At 39.6% G+C, this 25148-nt stretch overlaps 1 protein-coding gene across 1 annotated transcript in view; it reads right to left on the minus strand.

Moving 5' to 3' along the window:
- Window positions 1–17901, minus strand: part of mark4b (MAP/microtubule affinity-regulating kinase 4b) — a 56027-nt gene extending 38126 nt beyond the window's left edge. Inside the window, exon 1 of the mRNA XM_031739938.2 lies at window positions 16759–17901. Within this exon, the coding sequence (XP_031595798.2) occupies window positions 16759–16956 (198 nt within the window). The 5' untranslated portion in view covers window positions 16957–17901. The remainder of the gene's footprint in view (window positions 1–16758) is intronic.
- Window positions 17902–25148: the final 7247 nt, after the last annotated feature.

The raw sequence follows: 25148 nt of genomic DNA on the forward strand, positions 1-25148 counted from the left end.
CAGCTTATATACACAAGGAAGATACAGGACATTTTCCCCACATCAGGCAACACAACATGTCTGTCCGAGCACCTTAATGGTTTTATTTCAAACCTGCAGTGCTCATTACACTTTACACTCTCTGTTCTGACACTTTAATATAATCTGGTGTTTGCTGTTTTCTGCTTTACTTGCTAATTTACTTAATATAGCCATTTTATTGTATTTCATTTATATTCTACTTTATTTAAACAAACAGTAATTTGATTTTGTGGAGCTATTTACTTTTGGCTGCTGTTTTCTTATTAGATTTTGTGTTAGTTTAAAATAAGCTGGCTGCTATAACAGAATAATTTTGATCTCATAATTAATAAGATAAAATAAAACTACAGCCTCTCGTGCGGTTTCTCAAAATTTTCAGATCTTTATGATGGTGTGACATGCCTGAAGGATGATGATCGTGATCAGGTGTCAACAAAGCAGATAAAGATCCTTTCTTAAACCAAGAGCAAAAAATGGTTCTGATTATTTCTCAATATGGTTTTAGCCATTTCTCTCGTATTTCAAAGTGACGTATTAACATCTGAAAACAAAAAGTTTGTGGGAAAGTTTCTTAAAATATCAGACGGAATATTAAAAAACAAAAAACAAAACAAAAACTGTGCTTTCAGCCCAAAACATGATTTGAAGATGGAAATAAGAATAAAACCTCATGACTGACTGAATTTATGCTCAACAGATGGTCCGGTCAAGTTTGAACTCCCAACTAATCAGCAATGAACGAGTTGTGAATGTTCATTTACTTTGGTAAAAAAAATTTTAAAAAAAATTTCATAGCCTCTGAGCAGATCACCTGTGGATTTAAGTACACACATAGTTTCCCACAGAAACTTATCATTTCAACACATTTAACTGGTTTTTCTAAGCAGATCTGCAGCATTCTGGTCCCGTCTTTTTCTATGAAAAACTACAGAGATATCATGAGCTACAAATCACAGGAAATCACTTTTAGTCTGTAATAAGAGGTAAGTGTTAGCTCAAGTATGTGGTGGCATTGCGGTGGCATGCATGTTTGCATGTCTGGCTTGGCCATTGTACAGCACAGGAGTCATCTTCCATCTGCACTGATCTGTGTGGGCGTACAGCCAAACAAAATGGATATGAATCGATGAATGGAAACTCATGAATCTCATCAACTCTCAATATGGGCCTCATCTGACTGAGGAACATTTTCCTCTTTTATACTCCGTGGAACATGCCTGTCTAGTTTATCATTTCTCTGGATGCTGTTTCTCTTCTGTAAATTAAACTTTTGTTGTTGTTGTTATAGGGATTATTGCTTATATGGTGTAGCAGGACTCATAAATAACTCAATACAAAAGACTCAATTCACTGTTGCAAAGGCAGAATTAAAATGTGATTTTTCTGTGGTCTGTTATATTAGTTTTAAATTAAGCTGGAGGAATGTAAAGGCGAGGCAGGCAACACTACGTCAGGACACGCACTATGACGAATACAAATGTGCTTCCACACAATGGACCACACCCTGAGGGAGGTGTCTTGGACGTACTTTTGCTCTGAGTGTGTGTGTGTGTGTGTGCTGGGTAGGGAGGTACTAAGTAAAGACAGGATGTGTGACCTTATGTCCAGCAAAGGAATGGTGTAACTTTCAGCCATCGTCACAGACACAGTAACCTACAGTACCAGTCCAGCTTCCTCTTCTGCTCCCGAGGCTCTCGGCCTCAGACTGGTACGTCACTGGCTCTATTACACAGGACTGCAAACACGTCATCTCCATAACATAACAGAAAACAACAAAGAGATAAGAAGGATGGAAATAAAAAGGATTCTTATCTTATGCTAAAAAAAGGAAAGAGAAATTGCCATCAGTAAAAGTGAGGTCGATATGTTAGATTTCTCGTCCTGCCCGAGAGGTTAAAGCATGTTCAGCTGTAAACTATGAAGGAGGAAAAACTTAAAGGTATTTAAAGGAAAACAAAGAAGCAAACCAGTTTAGGGAAATACATACTTATTGCAGTGATAGGAAAGTCCCACAATGACTTTACTCCAATAGTTTGCTTTGAATGTAGCCGACCAGGCGCTAGTTTCACCAAGACAGTTTTGACTTTTCCTATGCATTAGTCCAAGGCAGTGCTTTTCTCTGTGGGGCACAGAGCCACAGCAGGTGGTCTACACTGACCTTATGCTATTATTTGTTTTAACAAGAATTCAACTGGGGGACCACTGGTTTCTGGCCACTTACACTTTGACATAAAAATAAAAATTGACTCATTTGAAGCCAAAGCTAACTAAATCCTTACCTTACCGTTGTAATACGCAGTTACACCTTCATTTAGAAGAAGCACCGCCCCCCCCCCAAAAAAAACCCCAACATGACTCATGATGTGTTGCTAAGAATAATAAACACATAACAAACACTACTTTGTTATCAAAACCAATTTATGGTGTTTACTGAAATAAATTGCTTTAAGCTCTCCTTTAAGCTGTGTAATTAAATTATTAGTCAAGCAGCTACACCCAACATCAAAATTAGCCTACATAAACCACTAGACCATTAGAAAGTACCAACACGAGAGTTACACTACCCACTATAATCTCAGCAGCATTTTTTAGGCTTCTTAGTCCCTCTTCCTTTTTTTAGACAAACAATTTCTGCAGCAGTTACTTAGTGTACCATTATTTTTGATGTAAGCATCTTTATTTACTTATTAATTGTACTCCTGCTTAAGAAAGTTAAGGTCTTAAGGTCTAAAGAGCTAAAAAACTATACACAAAATGAATTTATACATCTATTTTAAGTATATTTCCATTATCTAAGCTGTAGTAAACTCTATTATTGTGAAACTGGCCCCAGATCATATAATTTGAGGTTGACTGGCAGCTCTAATTTCCTCTCATGCAACCGGCAATCTATGCTTTAAGTCTAACTGCTAGTGGGAGTACACATGAAAGACATTAGCTTTGTCCACGCTCGCAAGACAGTCTTCCTCTTCCTCTCTAAGAGCTCAGGATCCCTGTATAAACCTGTCACATCTCACTCATCCATCAGGAGTGTGTGTCAAAAGCAGCAGGAAGTTGCATGAACTTAACCTGCGTCACATCCTGTTCTGGAGACAGAGATGTCACAGCAATGACAGCAGACGTGTCACATGTTGCGCTGCAACACTCAGCGAGCATTTCCTGGCAGGCCCCAAAAGGAAGAAAGAGCTGAAAACATGCCAGTGACCATAACAGACAAGCTGTCTGATGCAATGGAGCTTCAGCTCAACCAGCTGCTGTAGCTTCACTTTCCTCATAATGTGATCGATTCCATGTGATCCGATTTGTTTGAAAAAGCAGGAAGCATTTTGTGTGGCTTACAAAAAGGAGTGAAAAATCACATTAGTCATCTTGCATCTGTTTATATCTGAGAACGAAAGAGGAACCAGTCTTTTAAAGCCAGAACTCCAAGATATTGCATTTCGTAGCAGTACTGCACTAACAGATGATGATCTCAGGGACCATACACGTTGACATATGAGAGAGTGATAAATAAGAGTGTCAACCAAAGACCTAAAATCAGCTGGAAAATTATGCAAACTGCAGCATACATAGAGGGTGGTTAACCATGCACTTGCAGAGACAGTCATTTACATCCTCTCCTAAACATTTTGTCTCACCAGGCATAGATGTCTGTGCGTGAAAGACTCGAGTCTTGGTGGCAAAGGCACGGTGAAGAGTGGAGAAAGAACAACACAACCATTTTATATGCAAGTATAAAAACAACATGGCAAAGTTAGTAAAACTAAAGTCCGGAAGAATAAAAGTAAAGAAAGGCGAGGCAAATGTTGTCGTTTAGCTGATGTCCATTCAATGTTGGTCGCCAGTTAGGGTTGGCTAAAAACCCTCATCATGGATAAGACTACCCAGCTCTATTTTATAAAAAGCATATATTAAGTCTATATCAATATACAAAAGAAATCACAAAAGAAATCTCCTAATGGCTCATCTATTTTACTTTCAAAGCTATGCTGTAAAGCTCAAGAGTTCTGTTCTAATTAACTTAATACTGATTTCTGACAGTATTTATGTAGCGTAATTATCAGTCCTTACGCAAACATTTCAGCGCTTACACTGTGTCCCCACCATCGTGTTGTGTTCATCGCAGGAAATAATCTTTTGGAGTTGATATTTCTTCATGAACCATTTTGTAACACTTTCTGCTGTACTAGTAAACAGATGATAAAGAGTGGCAGGCAATGTGTGAGAGAAGAGTATGATGAATAGATGAAGGTCACACTGGACTAAAATGTGTGTATTTTTGGAAGAAATGAGAGCGGAAAGAAGAATTGACTTTATTTCAAAGGGAGTCTAAATAACCCACAACTATTTCTCACTGTGACTAATAAGCATTGCTTCCACATGTTGCCCCTTAAACAACATAAATGACTGATATTCAAACATCCCTAAAGCATTTTTTGTGTTTCAGATTATCCGCGGATGACTAAAGCAAAGAAGCAGATAGACATTGGTTGGCTTCTGCCACAGTCAGTCAAATTCCTACCAATACCATTAGCCCAAACTTGAGTCAGACCAGTGTTGCTCCTCTCCCTCTCTGTCTTTTATGGGAAGTCCAATGTTAACCTTCTGATTTATGATCCAAATGCAATAACACAGCAAGGCATTTAGCAGTCTCACTCAGAGCAGCCTGATTTGATTCCATTTTCTTATTTTTACATGGCTTAAAACCGGTTCTTTGTGCCCTCGGGTCAGGCCGAGTACATTATAGCACTTATTAAGGCTTAAATCATCATTAAATTGACCTTAATTTGAAAAATCAAGACAATGTTAACTACCCTGTTAAGTGTCAGCTACTCTGGCTATTATTAAACACCCCATTTAAAAAAAGTCATCTTGTGATGACCAAGTCTTCACTAAAAGCAGTAATTGTTCTGAAAAAAAAATAAAACGAATATGAATAAATCACTGTTTTCTGCACCACAATGCCCCCTTTGTTAAATCCATTACCCTCTTAGGTCAAAATACCTCAGAGAGGTTTTAAGAGAAGGCATTTAAATATCATCCCCTACATGAGGCAGAAGGTACAAATATTAAGAGGACAACTACCCAACACTGTGGGTTAAATGCGGCCTCCTTCCTCCAGTGTGACATCATCTGGCCCCACAGTATGCAAAATGTAACTGGATTCCTCTGTCTGGACAAGGCAGGACTGCAAATGTACACACACACACACACACGCTTTCTTTTTGCCTCTGGAAATGTGCCACATTACTCAGCATATCATTCGCCATGGCTCTGTAATCATCAGTACAGGCTGAGTAAGGGTCAGATTTATTCTGTGTGGATCAACAGCAGCAGATTAAAGAGCTGAGTCACTCCTTGGCTAGACCTCAGCTCCTCTCTCCCTAAACCCTGCATCACTGTATAAATTTATATCCATAAATGCAAAGAAAAGGCACAATTCCATTTGGGAAAAATTTTACTGTCCATTTCAATAACCTTTGAGTTACTTGATTTAGCTAATTTAGGTGACATTGTGTCATTTCCCCACAGTGTCAGTTTCTCTGCTGCTTTTTGCAGTCATGTATGATCTCATTCATTTCTCTCATAGTTTGTGGTAGGACTGAGGGATTGAGCATGCACAGTAAGGGAGGTACAACACTGAGATGAAAACAGCATATCATGACAGCCTACTGTAAATACACTGAAAACTTCCCAACATGTGTTAATTAATCTAAAAGTGTTTTCAGAAAAGTCGGCATCTTCCATGCAAACGACAGGCAGACGTAGTGATCTGCTAGTGATCACAGCAAACCAGCACAGGTTTATGGTACAGCAACCTGTTTGCAACCAATTTCACCTAGCAACAGCCAGCAACCACTCACCAACAGGTCAGAGAATGCACATTTTTCCATAGCAACCAGATGTTGCCAGGTGGCAACAGAGGAAACTTCAGTGTTAGACGTCAAATTGTAGAGATCAAAACCAACTTTTGTATAGTCTGTTTTTTTGTGTACTAAATAGGAAGGCTGGGGAGCCCCCCACCCTCACCAAAGGAATCACCCAAGTGGAAATACTGACTACTAAGATTAGTTTTAAGTATACGGCAGCATTCAGTATTACTCAAACAAAAACTGTGGACATGTAATAATGGAGGGTTCAGTACACAGGGTGAAATTTAGAATAGAAATCGAACCATAATAGTTTCCATTTAAAAGATTTTTGTAATAATGTTTTAATTTTTAATTCATTTTCTGAGCTAGTAGCTCATCAGGCTTTTTTTCAGTAATGTCAGAGATGAGTACGATCAAGTGTTATCTCTGGTGGGACTAAAAATTGCTAAAACTAGGCAAATTGTATGAAATCTTTACTTCCTTTCATAGATAAAACTTATGATGCTGAACATGACTGGATTAGTCAAGACAACTTGTAATCTGTGAAACTAGCAGCCCGTCTTACTCACAGTTTGCTGCATACTTCCACATTCATACCAGTCTATATCATATAAGCATACACTTTTGAGTCAAGTCCTCTTAATCATTTGACAGTTGACCTCTTAATTTAAGTTCACTACCTTCTACCCACTCGCTTTTCCATCATTCCCACAGCTCAGTCCTTGTTTCTGCCCTTTTTGCTACCTAATCTAAAATTACAAGACCTACACAACCTCTCACAATTATGTTTGTTCCTCATGCCCAAAGCAATTTGTCTAGAAAATGAAACCATGCACACTGATCGGAGAGAAACATGACCTGCTTGGTAACATCTCTTAAATTAAATGTAATTGCTGGTTTGGCTTCACAGACAAGGATTTTGCAGACCTTCTGACAAAGCGGGAATAATGGATGTCAATGTTAGGCATTTAAGTTCGGAAGTAGTGTTCTTTAAGATTATGGTCTGCTGCAGGAAGCTATTAACCACACTGCCAAGGGGAAGTCATACCATAGTTACTGACAACACTTGCAATGTACTTCTAGCTCTCTGTCTATAACCAGATGATAAATGCAAAAAAAGTCAGCTTAGCTCAAACAAAAACACACATAGAGGAACAGCAAGTATTGTGACAATGCTTGCATCATAGGCTCTGCGTTTCTACTGACCACAATTAAAAAAAACAAACAAACTATTTTTTGAGTATGAGCTAGAGATGTTGGACAGCTGAAAATTTTACTTTAGTTACTAAAACATTATCACATGCACACACGAATGACATGATTCCATCATTATCACATGGAGCTTTTAATAACTTTAAAAAGTTGGTAAGCAGGGTTTCATCTGTAAACAAGACATCATAGCACCCAAAGAGTTTTTGGCCTTCCACCTAAAACCCCCCACCAGAAATGTGATAGAAATATTTCTCACTTCTCTTAACTGGAGCACTTATTTAGGGCCAGAACTATCAGGGATAGCCTCAGACTCCTTGCCTTAAGTACATGAGGACCAACTTTTGTTAGTTGTGTAGAAACCACCAGAGTTTCATTCTGAGGTCTGATATTTGACCAGGCGTGGGAACAAGACGCCAAAGAAGGCAGCTGAATGACACATCACACAAACCTTCACTCCCAAAAATCCAGCTCACTCTATGGCTCCTTGCGAAAACCCAAATTGGGCATGAAATTATTTTTTTCAAGGGGCACACAAGTTTTGCAGATTTGATGAGATCTTCCAGCGAGCACTAAAACTGTAGTTATGGCTCTTGGAGAGCGACCTGGTCTTCCTGGTTGAAAAACACTGGATGGCTGTTAACTAAAAGGGCTTTTGGTTAAACTGCAGCAGCTGAGGCCTGAGGAGAAACACTGAGGACAGTAAGTCGACACCTGACAGCCGAAGAGGCCCTCTACACAATGAACACAACAGCCTGACTGTGTGCTCTGACTATGAATATCTGAGTGTCTTTTATTCTTGTCTGCTGGTTCAGATTTTGTAATTGTGCAAATCTGCTTGTCTGCAGGGGTCTTTGTGAGCGTTTGGCAGTTAGCATAGGCTCCGTGAAAAGTGTCATTCTGCACATGGTAGCTTGATCTGCAGAAAACGCCACCTGTTCAGCGTTTGTCGCCTAACCACTTAACTAGAATTACATAATTGCTAGAGAGAAAACAATCTGTGTTGACAAAATGCCAAGACAGTTAATTTTGGATTTGGTGCCAGCAAAGTTTAATCACTGTGTTTATTATTTTGGCTTAGGCTCTTTAACCTGCATCTAACACCGTGTTCCTTCTTTGGAATGATCATAAAGCTAATTCCAATTATTATCTCATCATTTCAGCGTTAATTTAAGACCTTTTCAATGAGAATCTTTAATGAATTTGTTTTTAAAAAACTACATTTCTATCAGACTATAAGTAGCTATTGTTGATTTTAGATTTCTAACAGTAGCTATGGGCACAGATGAAACCAAAAAAATCATCAGAAATTGCTCAAATTAAATCAACAGGAACAATATGGCCCATTGAGTTACACACTGGGTGTTTGAAAAGCAATTTAGAAAATGCAATTCAAAAACAACAGATAGTGGCTAATGTCAATAGCATTTAAGCCAGTAATGTGAGCAGGGAATGCAAATCTTTAAATTTTCCTTAAAAATCTGCCACTGAGAGGCTCTTGAGCAAGCCATTTTCAGGAAGGTCCAGTAAGCTCTTAAGCTCTTTTCCTGATGCTGCCCTGCTTTACACTCATGCTTTCGCAGTTTCACTGTTTACTACTGTACGCTGTAAAATATAACCAGGGAAACTGGGGGCTCTGTGACCCGCTCATGGGCAACATTGCTGTAGCTGTTAAGGCTAAACAGAGGGTAACTCAATCACGTCTCCAGGGATTTGAGCTGGAAACTTCCCTCCAAGTGTTCTGCTTCTCTGACCTTTTGGGTCCGCTGTTGCAGCTGTAATCCAAAACGCCTTTAAGTTGGATTCAGTTGGCAAGCTTACAAAAAAGTAAACATCAGCAAGCCACTGCGATCAGTACGTGCTATCTCACAGTTTCAATGCACCTCGTGCAATAATCACAAGCTTTCATCTGCAGATTTGTATTTCTGGGCATGAATTTTCATGTGTACTAATCATGTCTTCTACTTTTAAAGGGCAAAAAGGTCCACATGTGGAGGCTTTGCGGGGTTTGCTGCTCACACAAGAAACCTCAGTTAAAGTTCTACCCGAATAACAAATCTTTCCATTTCATTTGTTTTTCATTTATTTTTAAAGTGTTATTAATTTCAAATATGTTACTGTTGGAAGTGGCTCAGACGATAAAAACAACTAGGTCAGGCTATTAAAGACGACTCGTTTTGGTTGGGCATTAAAAATAACTTGATTACATTTAGAAAAAGATCGTGGTTTGGTGAAAACAAAAAGTTTTTCGTGTCTTTTAAAGGTCAATTTTCTTGTTTGCCTCAGTGACACATCTTGGCTGTAAAATCTAGGCACCATATGTGCTACGTGCACAAAATATACCTCCTATTAAAAAATTTCAGTTTCAGAGTTGTGCTGTCACAAAACAACATGACAGTTTGTATCTATAAACACAAACAAATACACATTTTTCCATAAAACTGGGCATGCAATTTAACAGCAGCCCGCTTAATTTCATACCCATCATGCATGGTTCGGCTGGCTTCGGCGGACCAGATGAATTAAAGCCTAAGGCTGTTTATGACTGTATCTGGAGTGTTTCTAGGTGAAATGAATGCCAACGTGGGCATCAAAGGAGGGTGCCAGTTTTCGGGTAACATGTCTGGACAGCAAGTACTTGAATCTTTTTGCTTGTCCGGGGAAACACAAAAGCCTCGCTGTGCCCTGCAGTGGCGCACAGAAAGACATGCTGGCCTTTTTGTAAGAAAACACAGCTGTGCATGTGCACACAAGCACTCACCCACACCCTCTATATGACTTCCTTCTCTCTCACACACATTAAAACCTTATGACTAGCCCCAAGCAAAAAAGTGTGCCCATTCCCACAGTTCAGCATTAAGAGCAATGCAAACCTGTTTATTACACCTGTAATTAACTTTTGCTGTTGAGACTTTAAAAATATTCTAAACTCAAGAGATAATCCGACGGAACTTTTTCTTCTAAAAACACAAATACAAGGCAATACAAAGTTAAAGAGGAGAAAAGATCCTGTGATTAAATAAAACATTTAAGATTCTATGAAAATTCTCACAGGCCTTTTACAGATGCAGGTTTAGTAGGTTGGGTTAAGTCATCCGCATGTGGAAACAAGGAAACTACAGAGGGAGATGAACACTGACACAGATGCAACTTCAAAACAGATCAAGTTGATTTACTGGAACTTTTAATAACACCTCATATAAGTTTAACAAAAATATTAGTGAAAATATTCATTTTCCTTTAAGAATTAAAAGCTTTGTCATCTCCTTATTTAATTTAAATACAAGCCTATAGCAAGAAGGGTTTTAATCCTGGCAGCCTGCCCCTGCGCCTGCATGTTCTGGCTTCTTTGTACTGCTCAAATACACGAATGACTGCCTGACTGGGGAAAAGTGCTATATCAATGCCTTTTTGCTTCACATCATTTTACTTTTGTACCCTTAGATTAAAGATGTAAAACTGTCACAATAAGCTCAAAACTGAGCTCAGTAAGGTACAAAGATGTAAAATATTAACAACGTCCTTGAAAACAATTCAATTATCCATAGCACACAAAATAAGATTGGAAGTAAAAAACAAAATGTAATTTATTCATTCGTCCTGAAAGGTGGAGCCTAGAAATTATTTGCTATTCATGTCGTCTACCGTAAACTGTTGATGTGCCTTCTGTCAGTGATTCTTTACTAAAATGTTCACACCCTACAGGGAAGCATAATCCTGCCATTATGGACAAGAACATCACCGATATTCTGGTTTGGTTTGTTCAGGTTTGAAGTATTGTACAACTAGCAATTTTCTGATTAGTGTGTGTCAAGAAAAGAAAAGAAAAAGCACAAGATGATACAATACAGAAGAGTAATTACCAGGACTTAAAGCAGTTAAAGAGTACAAAAGCAGCTGGGACTTTTTTAACTTTGGGGTATAAAGGTGAAAAAAGATGGAGGACATGTCAGGTATTAGTTCTGGTTTCTGTGACTTTTGTGACAGAGTCAGAAATATACACGGCGAGGTTAAAGGAAATGAAAGGCCTGAACAAGAGAAGAGAGCAAAGCAGAGAACAGAGAGTAAGAACATGTAAATTGTAGAGCGTGGTGTGAAAGTGCAGACTGTCATGTCATGTGTGATGTGACTGAATGATAAGTCAATGTGGTGTTGATGATCTCAGAAGAAGACGAAGCCACAGCACGATAATCTCATTTGTGATGGTCTCTGGTTTTCTGTCTTACATGCAGAACACACAATTACATGCGCCAACATGTTCAACCACATGTGTGCTGCATTCAAAACTTCCATTTACTTTTATTTGTCTTTCTACTACCATCTGTAACTATCCTGTGATGAAATCTGGCATTCAACGTGAAGATCTGAAGCACAAACAACATTTTTAATTAATCAGTGTTGGAAATTGTTCTTGGGTGGGTTTAGAGTCCTGCATCAAATCACAGCAGCCCCTACACCTACTGGCCAACATACTGCTTGCGTTTATACTTGTGCGCTGGTGCAATCACAAGTGAAACAGGGCTAATCCTGTTGGACTTGGAGGTAATAAGTATTGAACAACAGTTTTACTACAACACAGGAAGGAGAAAGACTTCAGAGGTGATGGAGCTAAACTATCAGAGCTATGAAAATGGGAAAATGGCATATGTCTATATTGGAAGAATGATAGCATGTGCATTAGCATTGTGAGAGACACTTACTGCCAATTACCTTGTGTTTGACTGTGACTATGCTTGTGCTAATCAACATATTGTGTTTGCACTGCATATTAAGACCAAGCGGATCTAGTTGTAGGCAGCTGGTTTTTGGTTTGTGTCGACATGTAGTTACTTTTCTACGAAGCTGCACCAAGCACGATAATCAAGCATCATTCAGCAGATTTGAATGATAAGTCTAGGGCTGTGCAAACTGACAACTTTTAATTTCAATTACAATTTTGGCTTGTTGTCAAATATGCTCTTATTTTTTTCTTTTAGAGCAACCGTTTTATTTCCACTCCCTGCCAAGCTGCAGCATGTTAGGTTCAGTTAACATTTTCTTTCTAATGAAATTGTAATGAAAGTACAAAGAAATCCGCTTTTAAAATTTCAATAACTCTTCTATTCTTCCAGAGTCTGTAAGTAATCCTGTCAATTATGATTTCAGTATTGATCAAAATAATTGTGACTGGGATTTTTTCTATAATTGAGCAAACCCAGGTGACTCTGTAGATGCAGTGAAGCCTGAAATATAAGTTATTGATGTCTGACCATTCATTTAGATAAAGGCCTTAAAACAGCTGCCAGGATGCACTGCTGAGATGTCTGCCAAGTGGCTAAACTTGCTTCCGGAAGGACGTCGCTATAAATCAAAATGGGATAAGGTCTGTAAGTTGAAGGCACAAAGTCGGTGAGTGAACGAGTGTGTGTGTGTGTGTGTGTGTGTGTGTGTGTGTGTGTGTGTGTGTGTGTGTGTGTGTGTGTGTGTGTGTGTGTGTGTGTGTGTTGTGTGGACATGGACAGAGGGTGAGGAATAATGGGAAGGTGGGGGTGGGGTGTGCAGGACCCCATGTTGTAGCCATGGTGAGGTTACTAAGACAAAAGGCTTGTGTTTGAGCAAGGACAGCAATCATTCTGGTTTATTCCCTGCAATGTCGAGTTCTCACCAGCTTTAATGCTACATATGCATTTCTACAAGGATCATTTTTGACAAGAGGAGACCGCATCAAGCATTTAACAGGCTCTATTATTAGTTTACTGCTCTGCTTCAGGAGAAATCATTTTATGACTCTTGCAGTTATTAAAAAACAGGGGAAAGAATCCACCAGTGGCTCTCGCTTTTATTTGGTATCTCACAGTGTGGACAAAACAGCATTTTCAGAAAGCAAAGAAGCAACTGCAACAGATCCTCCTCAATGTGAAGACTGAGCTTCTTTAGTCTTAATCTTTATTGTAACACAAGCCTCGATCTAACTTTAATGTTTTTGAATTTTTATTATTTGGATGTGGTGTAAATGTCCAAACCAGCTACACAGGTTTGCATAAAAGTCAAAGAAGATTCTGCCACCTCTAAAAGTACTTCAGCGTTCTAGCAAGCAGTATAAGCAATAAACACCTAACTGCTACAATCCAGAATGAGTCGTGCAATAAAATATCATAACCAGAGTGACCTAATCATACCTTTCATACATTCCATACTTCACATTACAGGAAAAACCACACTTTACTGATGTCAGTAGATCAACTCGAAAGGTCAGTGTGAACACCAAGGAAACCAGCTGATGCAGCCCAAGGGTTCTCAATGTTTTGATGGCCAAGTGCCAGTTGATCCCTTACAGTGTCTGAAATGTTTCTGTTCAGAGAATGGTTTATCATTTTTAATCTTCTTCTAATTTTTAAACATTAGCAAGGAAGTATTTCTTGACACTTCTCGACACAAAAGTACTTTAAGATGGCAAGAACAGAGGAAGTGACATTTAAAAGCAACACTCCCTTGGTTCTACATTGCTATATCAGTGTTTCCGACTGACTGTATTTAGATAATTTAATATGCTATAAAATGATATATAAACTGGGGCAATAAATGATGGAGCACTAGTCAGCTGCTTCTCCAGTTAGTTTCTTATCCAGTGTATGGACTCAAAGTCCATGGTCCTGGACTGCTGCTTGCAATCGTGGTACTCTGCGAACTTAGTGTGCTATCTTTCCATATGGTGCAGATTCCAGATTACTGCCGGCAGCTGCAATCCAAGACAATGGACTTCAAATCTGTCTGAGCAATGGATCGGACAGTAAAGACAGCTCAGAGCAACGACATCCTTACAAGCCAACCAGCAGGGAAAGACTAGACTGGAGGCACTAGCAAGTTCAAGTTAGCATCCTCTTTTAAAATAAGAGCAAGAGGACTGCATAATAATAAATCAATAACACTGTTGTCTTGGATGGATTAAAAAATGCTACTAAAAATTAGGGCTACAACGATTCGTCAACATACTCGATGATGCAGAAGCAAAATTTTATTGTCGATGCGTCATATACTATACAACATAAATGTGTTTTTGTAACTGTAATACACTGCAGGAAACTATGGTGGCCATTATCGCCATCATCATCTGCCAATACTGCACTCAATACCAACGAAGAAGAATGTCTTGACGCATGCTCAATGATCCAGGTAAGGAAATCCCAAAAAGTTAGTTCTGTTCATCAGGACAGACAGTGCAAAGCAGAGCTTTCCTTCTATGACAGCACTACTGCAGTGGACAAGCATTTAAAATGCCGGTGTTGTGCCAAAAAGAGATCATCTGCTAAAAACTGATTTCCATTGTTTTCATGTACTTTTTTATGTGTCATGTCTTTACTTATATTGGTAAATAGACTTTGGTGAACACGATTAACAAAGGGATTATATATAAAATATAAAAATTACCTGTTTTTCAAGTATCTTTATGACTTTATGTGTTATTGTACCTACATTCAAACCAATCCATTTTGGCCACATAAGACATCTTTTTAAACCTATTCTTATATTTGTTGCAATTTCTGCGATCCACTTGGCCGGATTACTCTTAAAAATACATTTTTTAATGTCAATGAGACATTTTAACTGGATAAATAAAGGATATAAACGTCACTTTTGGGCTTTCACCTTTCGATAGGAATGCTGTTTGTGGCTCAAGATGACTTGATAGGGATACATTTGACATATGTTTCACAAATTAAAGGCCAAAACGTTATTTAGAGCAGTTTAAATACGGGCAATTAATTTTTGGCAAATACTAGAAATCAGTTTTTGGCAGCTAATGAGTGAAATGCGATAGTAAACCATTAAACAGAGATAGCTACACTGTCTCCTAGTTTGTTTGTTTTTGTTTTTTTGGGTTTTTTTTTTACACACATTAATATTATAGCAAACCTCTTCCACCTAACATTAAGAAGCTAATGTGTGGGTAGCGAGAGAGAGAGAGAGAGAGAGAGAAAAAAAAAACAGGGTGATATTCACAGGTGGGTAGACTTGAGGAGGTGAGGCACTGGAGCCTAGAACAGGTTTGCCCACAGGAAGAGGAGATAAGACTTACTGAAATAATCGTTGACTAATCGAAGAAAAATTGGCAGATTAACCAACTACCAAAATGATCTTTGGCTGCAGTCCTACTAATAATGCACTTGCTGTCAATTCATAGAGGCACTGCATCTAAGTAAAGTCTAATTCGCCCATTGAATGCTCAAAGATTTGTACACTTGCACAGGAATGCTGTTTGTGAGCCTAACGTAAGGTGTTACACTGCCTAGATTCCAGTATATCATTCTCCACCAACTTCAGCATCATATATTTCAGCTCCTTTCACTGGAATGAGTCTGATCCTCTGATATATCCTGAGTCAGTTAGGCTAAAATTTGTCTATTATGTCTGTGTGTCCTGAGGATGAATGCTGTTAATGTTAACTTCCTTGGGATGTCGTGTCTTTTCACTAAGCAGGATTCTCATCAGTAGCTACCAATACACGTCTGCAACCCTTCAAGTTTACATGTTTAAAAGCTGTCGTTTGCTAGTTAGACTTCTAAAGGTCTTACATTCTTATTGTTGTAGTGCAACAGTCCAAATCTTCCACATTATTAGTGTTACGTTTGCAATAATTAGTCATTACCAATACCTACAATCCATCTGTGAAATGTGGGAAACATTGTGTATGCTTTATCATTCCATGTCGTGTTCATGACCACAAATAAATGTTACCAAGGGCCACCACTGGCCTCGGGTCTGCACTTTGAGAACCCTGGATGCAGGAAAATTCAATGAGAGACACTACTGGTACTGGAAATATTTGTACCTATCTAAACAAAAGATATACACGGCCTGAGGTAGTGACAACATACACTTTAAATAACCTTAAAAAGCAGGAAAGGAAGTATTCAGTGTTTTGTTAGCTGCACTAAGAGGAAGTGGTCTTTGTTAGACCTTCACATCCAAAAAGAGTGAGTGATTTTCCAGGCTGCTTTGAGCTGGGTGCCCTTGAGACAGAGGTGGGGATATTTTGCACAGCTGCTCAACTGATGTCATAGGACATTAGAGAGGTTCACAGTAATTACAAACATATTTACAAACACTAAAAACTGAATCAAGAACACATAACTCAAACCCAGTCTGCCAAAATCCCACGCTGCCACAGACACAGAAGGCTATCAGCAGGATGGACCAGGCTAGCCTGACACAGCAGATTTTGCAATATTGAGCTGCCCACTGAGCTTTCTGTCGCGGTTTTATTAAAGTGGAAACTGGGCGGGCCAGACAGGGTGGAGGTGATGGAGTGGAGGTGAGGGTTGGCTGGGTGGTCTTGCATCAGATGCATTAATTATTGATCAGCTGAGAGCTGAGGGGGGGTAAACATGCGCAATGAAAACACCGGTAGACGAAAGGTGGAGGTGAAAGTCTAATCTTCATATCTCCATCCTGGACAGCATGTGTGTCCAACTGCACCCTGTCCCAAATGAGCTAGGGGAGATTAGCGCGTCTGCGTCGCCTTGCTTGATTGCAGCTGCTCTTTGCACATGGCAGACTAATCTCTGGGCCCGCGGGCTGACGGGGGTTATTATGATCAGCTCCTTGAAAAGCATAATAAAAACCTAAGTGCAACCTCTCACAGACAGACGCCTATGGTTTTTAATTGTCTACTTACATGGTCCGGGTTCCGCTCGTTTCCAGGCAGTGCTGTGCGTAAAGACATTTTTTGTCCCTGAGTGAGCTTCGCCGTCCAGGAGAAAAAAATAAAAGTCGGGGTTGTGTTCACACCGGGTGAAAAAGAAAGAAAGAAAGAAATGCCACCCCAGATTAGCCTAGCTGTATGTAGATGGGGGGAAAAGGCTTCACTTCTCATAAAATCCTCATAGTCACAGTCCGCGAAGGCAGCACAGATCACCAAGACAGTGATCCAGCTTAAACTGATGCTTTAAAAAAACTGAACCGGTTGGCTACATCCACTTCATGTCTTTATGGTGTGTCTGCCTCATCTGAAGAAGGAAAACCAACACTGACCCCCCCACTTAGCGCTTCACTTTCCCCCAAATCCTCCCAGACGCTATCCTATCATCTCTGTTGACACGCTGCTGGATAGTTAACAAAACAGCCCCTGTGGTCACCGGTTTACCTCCACCTGCATCGTCTTCTGCTGAGAAAGGAGGAAAGCACGCACAGCCGGTGGAAAACACAGCAACCGATAGGGGCTGATAAGAGGAAACAGAGGCGAGGACTCAGTGTCCCTCTGGCCACCACCGTCTGAGTTCAGAAGAAAAAAAAGCAGGGGGACTTTCTGTGTTCCTGTTAGCTTGCTGAATAATTCTGGGGGACAGTCCACGAAGACGCAGTCAGTTTAAAAGGAAGCAGGAACCGGCTGAGGCAGCACTTCTGGACGCCGGGAGACGTTCAGGGCCCGGGTAAATAAATTAATGTATTGAAGAGAGCAGGCGGACGTGCAGCCTCCCAGTGAGTGAGTCCTCCGGTTGGTTCTTCCTCTCTGTCCAGTCCGCCCTTGGCTCCTCTCCGCTCCTCTTTGATTTGGTTAAAAGTGCTGCAGCGGTAAATGAAGAAGTCACCGGCGTGTGAGAGCGAAGATACGTCTCCGCCGGGTCACGAACACACCATCTGTTTTCTAAGAAAGACGAGCGAAGAGCGGACCTCTCCCCCAGTTCGCCTCCCGAAAAACAGTGACAAGAGAAAGAGAGAGGAACGTCAACGGTAGGCAGGGCTGCTGCTGCCTTCCACGCACGCGCACACAGACACGCGCTATTCTCTCATCTGTTGAGCTGCCTTCAGGTACCCCGCAAAAAAATCAGTCTTCCGGCAATTTATCAGAGCTCGTAAGTTAAAGATACTTGTTATAGACCCATGGTAAACTTTCCAGGATGAACAAAAGCTATCAGCTTGACTTTATGTCCCATACAGCGATGTATTGTGTTAATAAAGGTTGTTTATAAAAGGCCTGAAAGTGTCTTTTATCTGCGTTCCTTTTAATGACCAGCAGGAGACAACCCTTACCTCAGTGAACTCTTGGTGCGTTTATGGGCTCCGTCGCTATTTTCATCTCATATTGCATAGAAAATTAAAAGGTTTGGCCATTCGGTGTTTCACATAGGCCCATGACTAATGACTCACTGATAGTGGAGTTTTACAATCAGGTTCACCACTCACATATCACATCCAGTTTCAAAACACTAAGATGGCAGTGGTGAAAATGCTTAGCTCTGGGCTTCATAAACCAGTGGGCGACTTCATAATGCCTAGATACATCCTTTATAGCGTCTTACAAAATGAAAAATAAATAAATAAAAGTTCCACCATTTAAGTTTGAAACAGAGCCATGCAAAACTTAAGAGTAACTCTTAGAAGTAACTCATGAGCTAAGAAATGAAATCTAGAAATATATATAATCTACACCTTCAAAACAAAAGAGAAGTTAGAAAAAAAAGGAAAAGTTATATACATGTTTAAAGCAATATGATATGATAATAACTAATAAGTGTGAGGTGGGAAAAGTGAGCAGGTTTCTGGCTGAGAACCTCTCTTTCTTATGGAAGCAACAGGCAAGACATGAGGTGTTTTAAATGAAACAAGTAAAATCTTAAAATCAGTTCTAAAACAAATGGGCAGCCATTGAAGAATAATTAAAATTGCTGATGACTGTGGAAGAGTCATCATCGGTACTTCTGCTCATTTATACTAGAACATGGTGCAGCAATTCAATCAGCCAAGTCATTATGAAAACATTTTTATTTACAGGGCAAAGCGTCTTGAAGAAATGGAGGCAGAGCTAAAAACTAAAAGTCAAAAGAAAATCAGCACACCTGTGAAACACCGCCCCCTGGTGGTGGAAGGTCAAGTTAAATTTTATATATAGTATTTACAAAAAGTACCTTTAAAGTCATATTTAATAGAGATTATTATAATGCACTTATTATTTTATCTACTTATTATCTAGTAATTTTTAAACATTTTTAAATTACACACAACATACAAATGGGTTTTACGTGCATGGCCCACAGGCACACTATCTAACTAATGACTATAAATCTATAGTGAGTGAATTTGTTGCATTTCCAAGCCTTTCAATGTGAGGCACAGAAATGTGTGTTTGTTTGGCTCAAGTGAGAGGACATTGGTTGATTTGTTGCTTTCTTAAATATCTCAAACTGCAGAGAGTCAGAGGAAAACACTTGAGAAAGGACTGTGAAAAATAAATAGGGATAAGGCAAAGTTTAATCCCTCTAGGCTGTAGTTTTCCAAAAGCCAGAGCTTTGCAGAAACTGGACCCTAAAGCTGGACCCTAAATTTTGGGGACCATGTCAAGGATACGGCTTCTAAAAAGTTATTGAACCACATTATGGTGACTGACCTCTGATAAAGTGAGGTCACCATCCTATACACTACTCCTGACCTATTATGCCCCTTTCTGGCTGTAGATGAGAGCTCGAATAATACACCAGCTTTATTTCTGTGGTTGCTTGAAATTTGAAGAAGCTCATCATGCAGGCTGTAATATTCACCCAGATAAGTTAAGCTCTGTGTTTCATGTGCATGCAAAGCTTAAACAAAACACCACGTTTGCAACAGCATCAGAACACAACACCCTTCCCCCCCAGTGTGCATGAAGGCACAATTACTCCATTCATACAGACATGCTTGAGTGTGTGTGTGTGTGTGTGTGTGTGTGTGTGTGTGTGTGTGTGTGTGTGTGTGTGTGTGTGTGAGAGAGACAGAGTAGGCTAATATTACCAGAAATCTGTTTCTGCTTTTGCTGAAAATCACAAAGGAAGTAACATTTTTTGATAATTTAAAGTATGAATTAAACAGCAGGTCTGCTCATTGTTAAAAACAAATAAAAAATAACAATCGAAAGGAACAGCTGCTGTACATCTCCTTTGTTTTTGCTGTTATTGATTAACAGACAAGAACTATTAGCAAATAATACTGTTTAATATTAAACCTGAAAACATGCCCCCTTTAAAAGCTCATTGAAAGATAATCCAAACCTCAGGAAATCAAATATTATCACTTTCTATATTATCCTCTACATAATCAAGCTGCAGTGCACTACAGCATTATATTGATTCATTACTGGTTTTGAGGGCATTTTCTACCCCACAGTGGAGGCTTTGAATTGTACTGCAGACTTTTTATTGTAATCTCTATGATGTAAAAATGTCATATATGCACCAATAGTAGACAAAACTTTGAATGGGAGATCTGAGGAGTTTTGATGCTTACTTAGAGCCAGAGGTAAGCACGCCATGATGCCTCCAGTATAAACCAAAGCATCTAAACCTCTTGGCTCACACAGTCTTTAGAGGACATGGCATGGTCATCGCCCAGCTCACTTCTGATCACAGGTATAGAGAGAGAGAAGCCCATCTTATGCTTCTCTACACTGAACCCCAATGATCACCAGTACACTGTTTTTTTTTTTAATTTAAATTCACATATTTTATCTCGCATCCTGCTGATTCAATCAAAGCGTCTTTACCTCCACTGTGAATCGTCTCACTCGCCGCAGAGATAATGAGGAAAGATTTGCATAGAGAGGCATCTGCAGCAGAATTCAAACCTGACACTTTTATGGAAGCTTGCAAATTAAATATGAAAACAGATATATGCACCAAACAATATAATTCAGGATTTAATGAGCTCATCTGCTCAGGAGGGGGATGTGTGCAGTTTAAAGCCGGTTACTGCTGTTTGTTTTTGCTAAGCAGATTTATTGCTGCAGTGTGTTCACAGAAAGACCCCAAACACCTTTTTTTCTAAAGCTAATGCAGACTAAGTCCTGCAGCAAAGCCTGCATTCATGAAGGCTGTAAAGTTCAGTTTTTGGTAAAGCTGTTTCAGGGAGTACTCTTTTCTGTCCTTTAACACTTTGATCTTTACTTTGACCTTTGTCTTGTAGAGGGCGTGGATGGGATTGGACTGAGAGTATTATTTTTCTATTTTGATTTTATTTTTTTGTTGATGTTTGCATACTTTAATCGGGAGTTTTCTGAATAGTCTAAGAGAAGCGCTGACTAAAGCGTGTGGTGTAATTTGTCATTCTTTTGAACACTCCTCCATTAAACTACATTAGCTATTAATCTAATTTAAGACAGTTAAGACTATCTTTATCTCCCAAGGTGTCACGTGTTTACATTTTGATTTAGAAGCACAAACCTTACCTGGACTGATCTGGACCTGTTGGAGCGAACCCAGGGCCTCATCCTTCCTTAGCACGGCTCCTTCCTGGTTGAGACTGAGCGCTTCAGTGACCTGAGCCCCTGCAGACTGAGGGCCTGATACTGTAAGGGAAAGGTGAGCGGCACACAGGCACATTCACTGGCATCCCTCGGAGAACAGAGGCAGAGCTGCTGCTGCTGCTGCTGCAACTGCACGCGAATCAATGCTGGAAAGAACAACCAGAGCAGCAGTCCATATTTCCATGGAGAGCCTGTACTCAACGCAATGTCACAGAGTATACCGGCAGCATTAGCGTTACTGCTCGGTCAGCCGTGCATAAACCAATTAGAGCAAAAAGAAGACAAAAACAAAAGTGAATGTGGAATTGTCGATATATCTAATGGGCTACGGAAAAGGTGGTGGTGGGTGACTGTGTTTCTGTGTGGGGTGATGGGTTTGTTTGTGTGTGTGGATAACAGCTAGTGATTTGTGCTGCTCTGAGCGCGTCAGCAGGGATCAATACAGGCGGTGATTCATGCTCGCCCCGAGGGCATCAAAACTATCACAACATCACTCATAACCCAATTGTTTCGCAGCCTTTAACCTATTTATCTTAACCCAAAAACCAGTAGATAGCCCCCAAGATTTGGAGTCTTGGGTCTAAAGCAACAAGCCAATAAAGACAGAAGGACAAGACAGAAGCACAGTTCTGCAGTCATACAGTCCTCTTCTTGATCCCAAAGGTTAAAAGTGAAATCTCTCTGTGTTTCTATGATCATGGTACGATGTCCTTTGAGGAGCACTTTGCAGGAATTCCTTCTGCAGGTGAAGATTTATGTTCTTCTTCTTTTTCTTCTTTCGGCTGCTTCCTTTAGGGGTTGTCACAGTGGATTATCTATGAACCTCCTCTGAGGTCTTCTTCTTTTCCTCCTGCGATGCAGCTCCATCTTCAACATCCTTTGTCCCATAAATCTCCAACCCTCCTCTGCACATGTCTAAACCATTTCAGCCTTACCTCTCTAACTTTGTCTCCAGCCTCTCAGCCTGAGCTGTCTCTCTGATGTACTCATTCCTAATCCTGTCCCGCTCACTCCCAATAAAACATTAGCATTTTCAGCTATGCCATCTCCAGCTCGACCCACTGTCTTTTTGTCAGTGCCACCATCTCCAAACCACACATCATAGCAGGTCTCATTACCATCTTCTCCTTCACTCTTGCTGCTATCCTTCTGTCACAAATCACTCCTGAAACTCCACCCACTCCACCCTCTTGTGCACCTCTCTTGCTCATTGTTTTGGATGGCTGACTCCAGGTATTTAAAGTTATTTAACTTTCTACACTATCTGTGCTCCTTGCATCTCCAACTTTCCGCCTGTCTCCCTCTCAGTCACACATGTATTCTGTCCTGCTTCTACTAACTTTCATTCCTCCTCCCCTCAGAGCATACCTCAACCTCCCCAGACTCTCTTCCACCTGCTCCCTACTCTCACTGAAAGAGTGCAAACATCATAGTCAGGTAAGGACTTTTCTAGGATTAAAAATAAATAAATAAATCAGGAAAGTCCAAATTTTCTCTTTGAAATTTAATGCCAAACTGTGTGGAGTTCATTCTGCAAACCTAAGACCCGTTTATACCGAGTACAAATATACATTTATAATTCCATGAAAATTGTTTCACTAAATTTGATTATTGTTTTAAAATAAACCCTAAAATTCACATTGTAACATATATAATGTATATCATGTAATAACAGGTATTACATAATGTGTATATTATAATATAAATATTTGGTCCTGGGGTGTATTGACAGACTGTACAATACAAAAAGAGAATATTAACAAATGATCATTAGTCAGTATATTTTAAAAACTGTGAAACTGGGAGGTGTGATTTCTCCCATGTGTGATATGAAAAATATTCAGCCTTCTTTAAATCAGCGTATAACCATTACTGAATAAAAAAAATTCCTAAACCTGAGGTGTTTAAAAAAAAAGGAAGAAGAACCCAAACGTGAGAAGCAAAACACAAACAGACTCTCCTTATCTCCTCTTTGGCTGGAAGCCAGCCGCAACGAGTTGTTTCTCTGCCAATCCCCCACACTTCCTCCCACGATACCCTGGACTGTAATCTGGAAGGGATTACAGCCAGTCTGACCTACTGTACAGCCCTGTGGCTGCTCAGCCAGCCATGCAGTCAGACAGTCGGTGCAGCAGGGAGCTCACAGCCAGCTGCTAAATGTGCACACTGACGTCATTTACATGGATTTAAAAGGAGGCACCAGTGAAACAATGAAAAGTAACCACCAGGGAACAACACTGGTTTTCTCAGTAAATTCACAGAAAGAGCAGTTTTTAACAAGCAGTCATGATAGGCTGAATGTTTTTGTCTGTGAAATTAAAAAAAAAAACCCAAACAAACCCTGATTATGTAGCTAATGAAGCCCGCTTTCTGCTTTCCCAGAGGGTTAAACAGTTCAAATGTGTTGTGTAGTCTTTGTTTGCCATTAAACCTAAAAGTTAGAGATGAAATGCTGGAAACGTATGGAACAATTAAACAGAAAGGACACCTCTTCACTCATTTAGGAACATAACTGAAAATAAAGTTCTCCTCATAAAGGCAAAAGGGAACTGAAAATTAACTTTGTACCTACTCTGCAACACTGAGGAGAAATGAGTGCCATCCAGGGTGCTCCATGGATTTATCTGGACTGTAATATTAGTTTGTAGCGCCACCTCTTGGCAAAGAGGTGAACATAACAACAACAAAGCCAAACATCTTGAGGATGGTGCAGTTTGCAGCTTTCTTATAAGTCTCATTGCACTGTGACGTCCTGCCAGGATAGACAGTTAAAAAAAATAATATAGAATTAAATCTATCTGTGAACAGATTCAATTAGAGCACAGTTATAGTAGGGCCCAGTAGAGCAACGTGAACATGGACTTAGTAAATTAGTATGGTATTTGTAATTGTTTGTGGGATACCACATCAAAATTGCAATATGCTATACACAAATCTATTCATGAACAGTTAAACTGGATCAGTGAGTGATTATTAATTAATATGACTTAAGACTAAGAAAAACAGATGGAATTTATCTCAGATCTTTTTTGGTTTAATAGAGATAAAACTTAAAAGAAACCACAGAGGTGAGATTACTACACGGATCTCACAAATCTTCTGTTAGTGTTAGACAATAATGATCTCTCAGAGATGCCACTTCATTGCTTTGAGGTGTTTATTCATCTTTAAAAAATCTGATTGAGTTCCAACTCCTTCTGTCTCCTCAACTTCCACATTTCTTCTGAAAATGTGGAAGTTGTTACATGATAATAACATGATAATAACATGTTACATGATAATAACATGTCAGTCAGGTTCCACCGTGGGAGCCTGACTGACAAATCTTGGGAGCTCAACTTAGAGGAAGATAATCTGGAACACTGATGTATTTAAAAGATTTTTTGAAACCCTTCTGGAAATGAAACTTAAAGTCTAACCAGCTTAGAACAACAGAAAACTGGGCTTTAAAATATTACTGTTGCTTGTCTGTAATTTGTGGCAGACAGACTACAGACAAGCTAAGAAATCAGCCCACCTGTTCTTTAAACTCACCACTTACTGAGGGTACATCTCTGTAAGAGCTCACTCTGTCTCCCCTGTTGTTACTACATAAATGCATTACGACTTCTACGAGTGGCTCAACTGTAGATTCAACTGCTGATTCACAGCTTTCAGCCCACCATGACATCTTTCGTGCCATTTCTGTACCCTGTAATTGCTTTGCTTTTTGTTTATTTTCTTTGCATTTCTGCTCTTGACTTAAAAGTATTCTTGTTCAAAGGCAACAGAAACTTTAAATTGAATACATCTTT

The sequence above is a fragment of the Oreochromis aureus genome, linkage group 14 (assembly GCF_013358895.1).
Source record: "Oreochromis aureus strain Israel breed Guangdong linkage group 14, ZZ_aureus, whole genome shotgun sequence".
Classification (NCBI taxonomy): Eukaryota; Metazoa; Chordata; class Actinopteri; order Cichliformes; family Cichlidae; genus Oreochromis; species Oreochromis aureus.